A 12,647-nucleotide genomic window follows, 5' to 3' on the forward strand; every position below is an offset into this window, starting at 1 on the left:
CATGATATTCTACTTTGAAGGGGTCAGTAGTGCACGCAATGTGTTACTGTTCCTTGGCAACACAAACTAATCTTACTGGAATAAAGTGCACTGATTGAAATATCAACCACCTATCTTCATAATATTGGTTATATAGGTGTACTTTTCTCACTTCCTTGGGAAGATTGTGCATCACACGTGATCAGCCCGAGAAACCCAGTGTGCACGAGAACGAGGCTACTAAGTTCTCTATGTGTCCCGGCCAAGTAGGCGACTTGATGTACGTACTTACAAGTGGTAGACGCCTAAACAAGCCACCATCAGGTCGACGGCTCGCAGGCTACACAGACAGTCGTAGCAGGGAGTACATAGCTGCATGATCTCCGACTCGGTGTTTAGTTCATTGTCGTTTGCCAAGTACAGCAAAGAATCGACCAGTATTTTAGAAGTGTTTCGGTTTATATAGCATATTAGATCGTCTTTCAAGGTGTTCACTCGGTACAGGTGTAGCGATCAATTATGAGTGACCCAATTCGCCTAATAGCAGCCGCCGCTGTGTTGGTGTTTCTGTCGGTGTGTACTCCGACGACCTATGGACAACAGTTGTGCTCGGAAAAACCAATGGAACAGCGCGAAGAAGAAGCAAATGTTGTTTTATCGGGATATATCAATAGGGTATATAGAAAACCACGTACGATGATGTATTCTTGCGAAGTCCGAGTTGTTCGTGTTTTCAAAGGCGACAAAATGCTAAATGGAGACATGATCGAAGAATCACCTACGTCCTCAGCGGGTCTGTTGATGGTCGAAGGATTCGGGGATCCCAAGATATGTGAGCCAACCGTTCGCGAGGGAGACACACGCTTACTTCTACTGGAGAGACAAAGCGGCGGCAATCTTAAGTTAAACTCAAGTGTTGTACGGATCACAATGAACAATTTAGATCGCGCTGAAGCAGCAGTTTCGGGTGAGTTTTGGAGACGTGCATTATTTCCACTTGAGCATGCAAAGCGTTTGCCCTGCAAAGCCCAAACAAAAGATCAACGCATATTAGCATTTGCCATTTCGATCTGAACAGTGTAGACTTTCCAAGTTTGAATTTTAATAACTATGTATATCAAGTATTCCTCAATTACCCAGGTACATTCTTAGTCGCATTCCTTAAAATTTCGTCATTGTTTGTTAAAATGTAATATTAAGCTGGTGTTTGTTTATGGTTATGTGTTGGAATGAGAATCACGGCAGTGTCAAAACTGTCGTGTAGTGTGCAGTTCAGCTGTAGCAGAGTCGGGCTCTACATACTAGTAAATATAAACTCGCCCACATTCTAATGAAAAGGGAAACACACAAAAGCAACAAAGAGAAAGGGATCGGAAGTTTTCAAAAGATGGGAATTTGACCTTCGACCTGATAGATAGCAGGGCTTTGATAGGTAGTTTATTGGGCAATTTTCCGTGGATGTGTCATTATGTGCTTGTGGATTGGGGTGATCGCTATGCTAATAAGACAGCGTTGGAGGCATTTTAAGTACATCTATCATTGTCAAGAGCAAACAGTGCCAACATTGTACAAATAAGTGATTTGGTCTAATTGTTTATCAAAGTTGACTTGTTTTGTAGTTACTCAGATTAGCAACATGGCTTCTTTATCATTCTGCACAAAACAGACGTGTGCAAAAAATAACTCGCTAATTTGAAACTTTGAAACTGTGTCCAGTTTGCATATTTTTAACACACCAGTAAAGTGTAAAATATCTAAACAGTTTTTATGTACATATACAAATTGAGTTACTTGCATTGACCACTGAAGTATAAAATTTAAAATTCTTAACTTAAGATACTATCAACTTGGATTTTGCAAATAAACACCCCCACCCCACCCCCACAAAACTGTATGTGATTAAGATTGTTGACCCACAGAAAAAGATGAAATAGCATTTACCTAATGTTATATACAGGTAATGATTTGATTGGTAATTCACAACAGTAATTGATTAGGAGCTCAAATGGTTGTCAATTTATAAGTACATCCCCTACCCCCCACCCCTCATGTACACAGTTCTGATCTCTCTGAGTGTAATTGGTCTAAGGATGGTTTAAAAATAGTTAACAAGGGGATAAAGTTACATTCATTTTTGTAAGTGAACTAATCTGGAGGACATGTCAATTAGTTGGTCATTTCCCCATTTACTAGAGTATCACTGGAAGGCTGGTAGAAAACTAGCTGTGATAAAACTAACAGAGTAACAAACAAAACCTGACCCCACACTGTCTATGTTATCATAAGTCACTGTGTTGTATGTGATTTCTCATAACAAGTCAAGATATTGATCATCAAACTCACTAATTGACTTAATTGAAAATCTAGTTTTAATACTTCAATAGGAATTCAACTCTGGATTTTCACAGGGTTTATAAGCTGTTAAAGAATTAAGAAGATTACTTAGACATATACAATCCTGCTGCAGGCACAACAGATTGAAGTGTTTTCTTTCTCATCATTTCTTAAGACTTTCCCAGCCAGCTTATCATGACCACATATTGTCTTCTGTTACAAACACTGCTTGGCTGTGCTTTCGACAGTGATGTGTGATGTACTGGCTGTACTACAAACCATATGTGCATCATTAGTGAGATGCCTGAACTATGATATGACTAGAACTACCCAGTAGCCAAGACAAGCAGTGACCCACAGCCATTTATTCTATTACTACTACAGAAACATTTTACAAGCTATATATTCGTGAGATTCAGTTTGACATTTTAGTATCCCTCTTCTCCCCCTCCCCCCCACCCCCACCTACAAAAAAATCTAAAGAGGTAAAAGTCTATTTATTGTAAAATGAAAATTTCTACAGAGTCAGAATATTTTAGAACTGAATTCCAAATATTCTAAAAATGTTTTGACTGGGATTCAAAATGTTCATTTGTAGTCAGGGTCCATCAACATTCATTCTCGTACTGTCTGTTTTTGGCATTCATTTAGATTGGAAGTATGTGGTGTTTTTTTAAATATAATTTTTCACTGTTTTGATCTTTCTACTATATGTGCATAATTTGCATAATTACTAAGATTTAGTTTTGAATATTTTTTTAATCAGACTAAAGCCAAATGATGTTATTACATTATCTTAATAGAGCAAAGTTCAGTATCTCAATAGAGTCAGTGCTGATACATAATAATCAGGCTGTATAGTTGTTAGTGCTATTAACAGTGTATGCAATAAAGTGATATGTAATAAGGCAAAGAAAAAACAAATTGTGTGGTTCCGATAATGCCAAATTTCAAAAAAAGGTGGGTATGTAGGTAATTTTTTATTTTATAAAAAAAATGGTCTGGTTCAGGTTGTTACAACGTATGTAGAGGTCAACAGATTTCTCATTGATGCGATTGCACTTTCTGTTTGATATATGCAGATGATATTGTGTGCTACACTGTATTCTGCCATGTTGTTTTGATCACAAGATGATAATGTCATCAAATATGAATGCCTTTTGCATCAAAACTCAAGACAATTCTAGTTGAATTAGAATATTTAAAACTAAAAGATTATCTTGACCTTGACATCTCTCTCCAAGGTCGAATGACCTATAAAGTTCATACCTGGGTCTACACTGTATTTTAAGATATCTGTAGATTTTTGATATTTTATCAGAGAAATATAGGTAAAAAATATGCCTTTACATATAGAAGCACAGCATTGTCTGTTATGGACAATACATTTGTTAGGCTTGTCGCTTCAATTACAGCAATGTTATGTAAATTGAAATATGTGTTTTAATGTGGGTACTTCACACTTGTTGGGGGGTGAATGTGGGTACTTCACGCTTATTAGGGTGATCAAGAGAGTGACAACCTTACATGTACTTATCTTATAGTCAAAGGACCCATCCTAAAGTCCAAACACATCACTGTAAAATGTGCAAAAATGATGTTTATACATTTTGTGAAATGAGCTATGTTTTGTTTGTGGACAGGTAGGGCACAACAGCTGTGAAATCACTCTGTGTTGTGTTTGTCAACAGGTAGGGCGCATCCTTGTCAACAACTCTGATGGGGTGTTTCCTGTCATACTTTGTACAAAGAAGCCTTGTTTGAGGCCAAAGTGTCAGACAGAATCAGATAAATTTGAAAGGCGATTGTTATCTTTCTGGCTGACATTGCAGAATAGCTAGCAACTGTTGATGACTGTTTCGTAGCTGCACACTTGGAGATTTGAGAGTCATAAACCATTACAATAGGTAGATGAAGTGCTGAATGTTGTCGATTTTTGTAGGAGAGTATTACTAATTCTTTATATTTCGCATATCTTGTAGAGGAGACAAAGATATATGCTCTATGTACTGAGATGCTGAACTTCACTCTAATAAGATAATCTAATGACATCATTAGGGTGGTCATATGGATGACATTTGGGTATTTTACGTATTTTGGATTTGTAATTTATAAGAAAATCATGGCTTCCTACTTGAAAAATCATTGTGAAACAACATAGACCAAGTCTGTATTTGTAACTCAGTACATTGAAAAAAGACTTGATAAAGGTTTGAAATGTTTATTATTTTATGTAAAATAACAATTTTTATTTTACACAATTTTTAGCTATAAACTAGCGTTCTGGCCAAATTAAAAAAAATAGTGTGTTTCCAACCACCCGACAGACCCTAGTTTATGCTGCCGACCCTAAACATATTTTTACATGCAGTAAAGTAAAATAATGACAATGTAATTCCGTTTCCCGTAGATTTTCTTGCCAAAAGTATCTTCTTCCTGTTTAAAAAAAAAATCACATTCCAGGTAGAAATTATGTCATTTCAGCTTCTAACAGCACAGTCTGCTTATTGTGTTTGCCTTGTTTGTCTTCATTTACTTCTTTTACACCTCATCAACTGTTACAGAAGCATTGTGACCAATGAGTATCTTATCTTTGGGTCGAAGTAATTAAAAAAAATAAAATTGAAAATGAAATGAAATGCTGACCTACCTACCATATTTTCTGAAGTCATGTTATTAACAAACATTTTATTTTTTATTTTTTACCTTAGTATAGATTTGATAATGACACCCTAAAAATAGTGTATTAGTCTTTAAGTTTAACTACCCATTTCAATCACAGACACGTCACACTGTGTTACTTGTCTGTGTTTCAATGGACATAAGCTGTGAAATATATACAAAAAGATAAGTTGCCATAAACCATGGGCAGCTGGTCTCTAAAACAATAAAAGGAGAGTGATAAACATTTAGGGTTGGTATCTGAAGTGGTTGTAGGCTATACAAGTTCCTGTAGTAGGGTGGGCGGGGGGTGGGGGGGGTGGGTGGGTGGTGGGCGGGGGGGTGGGGGGGGTGGGGGGTGGGGGGTGGTAATAGGAGAGACTATGGCAGGTGTAAATTATTACCCCAGTAAAGACTGAAGGTACGATCCAAGAATGTGTCTCAAGGTCTGCTTTTCACAAAATCAAAATATTTCAAATTTTTAGAATGTTGAGAAAAAACACTCGTAACAAGTCTTTCACTAAAATCTATAAAATGAAACAGGAATGGTAGGTCTGAGATATGCCTATCTGGCTTCATACTGTCGGTCGTTTAGGAATGACAAGATGATTGCGCAATTTTTCAAATTCTATAGTGTATGTGTAAAGTTATGTACATGCTAATCCCAAGTAGTTATTTTGATTTGCCTGAAGTTGAGATGAGTCACTTGTCTATAATACCAGCACTTTTTTATGGCGAACAGAAATTTTGTTTATTCTAGAAAGACATGTTTGAAACTTGGAAGTACCTCATATGGACTTCTTGTAGTCCCTGTTGCACTGTCAAGGTTAGGAGCAGAATAGCATGAATTCCATTGTAGAATTTGGAAAGAAACTGGAAATTTTATGGGGGAGAGAAATACTTGCTGGAATTTAAAACGACAGGTTTGATTATATGTATGTGTGCTACAACTGACATTTTCAAACCAGATAGGCAAGTTTCTGGCCTAACTATGTGCATCCCTGCCCTGGTTATCTAGGAGAAGATGAGAGTAGTATATAGGGTAATATTCAAGGCTAGAAAGAACCTACAAAATATAAATAGTGTGTTCTTTTTGTGTGCTCCGAAATTAAAATTCGTAGTGTTTGTTTTCACAAACGTTGCAGAGTTATCACAGTCTGAAGACAGTTGGCAAATACGTGACAAAATATTTCTCTCTGCTAAATTTGAGTTGTAGTGAAGTGTTTTGACAATGATAGAAAATTCTGGAAGCTTCCAGTGTTTAGTTTGTTAGGTTTAAATTCATAACCGTTGTGTTTGTTTTCACAAAAGTTGCAGAGTTGTCACAGTCTTGAGACAGATGGCAACTACATGACAAAATATTTAAGCTTGACAAAAATATAAAATGTATGTCAACTAGGGCAGGACTTGAAACTAAAGACTAATGGAGTGCATACACAGACACTAGTTTTGATGCGTAAATTTATTTGAAAATGCGTAAAATACACGAGATTTGACACAAGCTAAAACACTGCATATTTCCCTCTGCTAAATTAGAGTTATAGAGTTTTCACAATGATAGAAAATTGTTATATATGTATTGAAGCTAAAATATCAAGGCAGAATTTGTTGTTTCATTTTTCACAGGTGAAATATTGATATCGGAATATGAATTATAAATATGAATATTTGAGCTGAGAGTTGTGATGCATTTTATATAGATGATAAAATATAGGTAATATGATTATGAACTATGAATATAAATGTATTCACCGTAGTTACAATGCACTTAATATAAACGATAAAATATGGACAATTTTGTCATGAACACAAGGATGATATTTACAGTCACTAAGATGCATTTTAATAAAGATGATAAAATATGTCTAATTTTTATTATGATTAATGAATAGTTGGTTGATATTTCACGCAATAAATTTGATTTTTAGAAATAAACTATGGTTAATTTTATGATGAATAATGAACACCAGTAAATTGGTGACAGTCGCCGATGACGATAAATTTTATCAGGATGGTTAAGTCATTGGTGATGAAGTACTTCCAGAATGCATTAAATAACTCTTTATTTTTGAGATTACATGTCGTCTAGACCTGTGTTTAAAATTAGATTTTTACTGTTTTTAGAGATAATGAGTTTGTTATAATCTTGCAGCTGTTGAAAAACCAATGTATTATACTAAATATGTAGATTATATGACATGGAAAATATATCTGAGGAATTAATATTTTATTTAAAGAAAAAAATTGTATTCTGCTTGGCTGTCGTTTCCGAGATCTTACTGTTCTTAGTTGACATGATGTACATGTAGCTAGCTGTAACATTGGTTATTGAAGGCAAAATTGAAAAACTGATTGAATTTTGGACTATATTTGCACTTCATCAGGTATTTTTAGAGGAAACCAGACCCATACAGAATACTAAAATAGTTATATTGATCTTTAAAGGTAAAAATCAAAGTATAAAAATGTAGAATGGAATGTTTTATTCCTGAGGGAATGAATATTATATGAAGGGAAAAGATGTTTGGATTTTGTTTTAGTGATCTTTTAGCTTAGTATATATACATATGTATGTTAATTGAATACAAAAAATGATTAGAATTTAGACTAGAGTTTACATGTACTTTCATAGTCTTGTTTCTATATGGTATCATGGTTTAGTTAGAAACCCCGTTGGCATCCAGACCAGTACATTCACATATACAATATGTAAGAAAACCGATTTGATGGACGTAGATTTGACTTCAAAATGGTAGAATTGGAATTGATGATGGAGATTACATGTATATGTACTGTTAAAGCAACTTAGAGTCAATGTTGTCCATGGATATATATAGTGGGCCCCATAACAAAATTACACAAGGACATCACTCCAGGATAAAAAGGTGTTTTCATAACTCCCCAGTGCTTATTACCATTAGATAAATAGTCATGAATATTCAGTTTGCATCTAATTAATAAATATGTTTCTGTTATTAAAGTCCCATGATGCAATGGGACCAGTGTGAGAATGATCGAGGTGAAATAGAGATTTAATTTGATGTTTCTTGGCAATTGTGCAGAATTTATGTGATGTGAAATCATGAAATTACTTTCCAGAACTCAAAATTTATGAAAATACATACATTTCTTGGGATGGTGTTCCCTGTTCATTCTAAAAGATGGTTGTTTTGTGAAGGTCAGAATGATAAAATATGGGTAGTAAGCGATAGGAGAACACCAAATTTTGGTGGGTGGCAAGAAATTGTTTGGCATCACTGGCATGTCAAATTAGCTAAGGCTATAGAGGGAATATTTTGTCAGACATAAAGCTCTGATTTTAGAAGCCACATGTTACTAGTGTAGTATGGCGTCAAATGAATTCTGGCATGCCAGTTAAATAGTGTAAATAAATAGATGGAAATCGTAATGAAAATAAAGTATTTCAAGGTCTGCTGTGGACTGGCAGTGTAGAAGACAGTTAGCTACTGTGTAGTGCATATTCAACAACAAAAAACAAGCACAAAAAATTATGAATGATCTTGGCAAAACTCAACTCTACGTAAATATATCATAGGACTTGAACATGTATTGGTATTTGGTTCCATTAACAAATTGACCAATGTCAAAATTTCAAGATCGTAAAACGTTAATTTGACATGTATTGATGTTTTGGCCTGTTGTGAATTCAGATGGGATGAACTTCATGTTTTTGATCAGCTGGACAAATTTAAAAGAATGCGACATAAATTTGTTGACAGTTCTACATGTTGTGCTTTCTTGAAAATGTTGACAACTTAAGCAGTGTTGTGACAGACACTTTGTGGTCACCTTTCTCTGGAAAGAAAGTGACTTCGTCTTCTACCAACAGGGCTCGAAATTAACAGAACTCCTGTGTCCACAGACTACCAATTCTTGTCATGGGATTACCATAATTTGTAGTTGATAGCCCACTCAGACTACCACTGATTATGTTAGGAGGGAAGATTTACAGAAATAAAAGTGTTTCAATAACACATACATTTCCAATAGAGGAAATCTGTTTTCAGGAATATGGGACTACTGTTCACTATCCTTGGGCTACCACTTTCTGAAATTGGTAACCCACGTAGCCCACTCAGCCTCTAGGACTACCAAAGAAAAAGGTTAATTTCAAGCCGTGACCAAATAGCTGAACCACATCAGGATCCAAGCACTCTGAGTAGCTTTCATGTAGCTCTGGAAATTTGCGCTAGGAGGCGTTATCACTTATTGGAAAGCAACATAGGAAATATCTGCACAGTTTTGTGGTTTCACTATGCGAGGAACTGTGAAGTCATGTCTGAGCTCTCAATGATGTACATATTTCCAGAGCTAGCTTACACCATATTGATAGTGCATAGTAAGGTCAATTAAGTCCCCTCCCTGTGAGTATATAGGATACTTGCAATGAATTAAGAAGTCTTGCCAGGCATCTTGACTTTATCAAATTGTCAGGTAATGATACTACATACAAGGAGACTGATGCCCTAATTGTGAAATAATTCTTGTATTCCCAGTTTGAACAATACTTGTGTGTTTGTCAGCATGGGAGTCTGTATTCCTGGCTATTTTTGATGACTTGTGGGAAGTTGGGAATCTAGTAGCCATGTATCATATTAATTAAGTAGAAAGACATATATCAATAAGCTAAAGTAAAATGGATGACGAATATAAATTCTTTTCATTCGTTCAGTGTGTGCATCTGAAGGGATGAAATCCATCCCCTCTGAATCCACAACGGGAACCAAATGTCAATACATGTGCAGTCTTATGAGAACACATGGTCTTGAATTTTAACATGTAAATTTGTTAATGGAACCAAATATTTATACTTTTTGAAGTCTTAGGAGAACACATGGTCTTGAACTTTTGACATGTTTATGTAACGCATATTGCATTTAAACAAAGAGAGATACTTGCAACTGAAATAGTATGATATTCTGCAGCTGACCCTAACTTACGTGACTGATTTTTAAGTCCCCCCCCCCCCCCCCAAAAAAAAGGGGGGGGGGGGCTATTACAATGGGCTCCAACATGTGTCCGTCTGTCCGTAATACATCATTTCTCAGACATGCAATTTCTGATTTCTTTCAAACCTGACACAAAGGTGACATATCATGTGGGACATATGCATGTCAATTTATTTTTGATATATGCAAATTTGACCGCATGACAGCCATATTTATTATTTGTAGGTAAAAAATGAATATTTACAGCATAACTCAAAAACTGTAATACACAGACATTCCATGCACAAAAAGCAAGTATTGCAATTCAGTGGAAAGGACTGCATATACTTTTTAATAAAAATTAAAAATGATAGTTTCCAAAATAAATATTGGAAGTATTCCTGTGTCCTCCTATCGCAGAATTGCTAATATTGATATTATTGTTTCATTTTCTGTTCTAGTTTTAAAATGCTCAATTTACTTAAATCATATTAAGTCATATTTGGTATCAAGTGAACTGTCATTAATTGTGGTTATCTGTTTCTTATTATTTTCAGACGTCCCGTTTGTAACTAGAGAACCATCAACTGAAGGTAAGTCCACTCCCTGGCTAACCAGGCATGTCTTTCACCATGTTACGCAAGTGATGTGTTAATACGACATCTCTGTCTGAAGTAGTACTAGTGCTTCCAGGTGAATATTGTGTTACAGTGATAATTGGTACCTTGCTTGTATGAGGGGCATGGAGCTTGGGAGAAGGGTGGGGTGATACTATGATATTGTGTTACAGTGATAGTTGGAATCTTGTTAGTACGAGAGGCGTGGCGGTGGGGGAGGAGGGAGGGAGGGGTGAGGTGATATGTATTGCGTTACAGTGACAATGGTTGCCTTGTTAATATGGGGCGGTTAGGGGAGGGAGTGGCAGGTGGCTACCACATTACAGTGATAATGGTTATTTTGTTAGTATGAGGGGGGGTGACAGGTGGCTACCACATTATAGTGATAATGGTTATCTTGTTCATATGAGGGAAAGGGGTTGAGTGGCATAGAAGTAGTTCAGTTCAGGGAGGAATTACAGGTGGATATTGCATTACAGTAATATTGGTTGCCTGTTTTGTATGAGGGAAGTTTGGGTGAATGAGTGACAGTGGTGATACAGTACAAGTAGGTGTGTGTCGTGTTTCAGTGATACAGGTTGCCTTGGTATAGTGTGAAGGAAGGGATGGTAGTTGAAGACAGGTGGATGTCATGTGACAGTCATAATGGGCACCTACTTCTTATGAGGGAATGGGGAGGGATGGTGGTGGCTGATGGGGGTATTGATTGTGTAGTGTGAGAAAAGGGGATATGTTACCTGTATGAGGGAGAGAACTGTGGAGGAGAGGATTGAATGGGCAAATTGTTTTGTAAAAATTGTTTAAAAGCTGACCTTCTTGAAGAGTACTAAAGTTAAGCAATTCCAAACATTGTCACTTATTGTCTTTGTGACTGATAGTTATAGTGAGGGGTTAGTTGCCATAGTGATGGCTGGGGTTCACGTTGTCATATTCTGGTTCCCACAACAATGAACCAACTTTGAGCTACAAACACTTCACACACACACACACATACATACATACACACATGTTGCCCAAGGCGTTCAACATTTACTTTGGGAAAACTAACAAAGGAGGCTTACTAAGAAGTATGTACAGGGCCGAATCACATCACAGCGCTGACAACACTTGTGTGTCTATTAAAAAGTTGAGAAGTATGTTGTCACTGAACAACCCATCCGTGTCAACAGCTGACAATGGCTATTGGTTGTTTTATGCAGTCTGTCTATTCATACACTATGAATTGGTCATGGTTTCTACAATTGCTTGCTTCCGGAGGGAGAGTCAACACTTGCAGTGTTTTATTTTCAATTCTTAGAATCTATTCTATTCGGTATTGTTAAAATCTTGTCAACTCTAACATTTGCAATTCTCTATATTTCAATGAGAATGCCTAAAGAAACTGTAAGGAGGTAAAGTCTACCTGGGTGCCCTTGATTTTTTTTTTTTTACCAAAGGCATGAAAGACTTTATGTCGGTTTTATCAGATTTCCCCCACTCTGCTGGGGTTCTCGAATTGTAGCTAAAACATGGTGAAGTCTAGTGAACACAGGTGATTTTTAACCAGTGTTGAAGGTTGTAAAGAGGTGAAATCTACCTGAGTTCATCATATGGTTTGTAAGTAAAGCTGCCTGAGTACCCCAGTAATTTTACTACGGTTCCGTACCACTACTACCAGTATTTTTGTTAAGGGTGGTAAGTAGGTACAAGCTACCTGAGTTCCCCAGTCATTTTTCCAGGATTCCCTACCAGTATTTTTGTTAAGGGTGGTAAGTAGGTAAAATCTACCGGCATTCATTCTCCAGTCATTTTACCAGGGTTCCATAGCAGTGTGTTATTGTCAATTCAGAGGTTGTTAAGTAGTTAAAATGCTAATGTTAGCACATTTTACATGCTTAACCACTTTCCTTGTACCGTAATCGTTAGACCGTGGAAAGACAGAGCTGAAGAAAAACAGAAAAAAATTGAAGTTATGTAAATAAGAAAGTTATTTTTATTGTAATTATACTTTAGCTGTGAGTTAGTACAATGTTGTGTAAATAAAGTTTGTCAGTCAGTTCTGGGGATGTTTATTCTTCGTTGATTGTTCGATTGTTCTGTTTCTCTTTTGTTCAACATGTGTTGTGGC

The 12,647-nt window shown here is 36.3% G+C and overlaps 1 protein-coding gene across 2 annotated transcripts in view; it reads left to right on the forward strand.

The window, feature by feature from the left end:
- The first annotated feature begins 258 nt into the window (after nucleotides 1-258).
- LOC144451665 (agrin-like) overlaps nucleotides 259-12,647 on the forward strand; it is a 75,913-nt gene continuing 63,524 nt past the window's right edge. For both annotated transcript variants that reach the window (XM_078142559.1, XM_078142560.1), the window contains exons 1-2: nucleotides 259-946; nucleotides 10,481-10,516. In XM_078142559.1, coding sequence (XP_077998685.1) covers nucleotides 499-946; nucleotides 10,481-10,516 — 484 coding nt within the window. In that variant the 5' untranslated portion in view covers nucleotides 259-498. The remainder of the gene's footprint in view (nucleotides 947-10,480; nucleotides 10,517-12,647) is intronic.

The sequence above is a fragment of the Glandiceps talaboti genome, chromosome 21, assembly GCF_964340395.1.
Source record: "Glandiceps talaboti chromosome 21, keGlaTala1.1, whole genome shotgun sequence".
NCBI lineage: Eukaryota > Metazoa > Hemichordata > Enteropneusta > Spengelidae > Glandiceps > Glandiceps talaboti.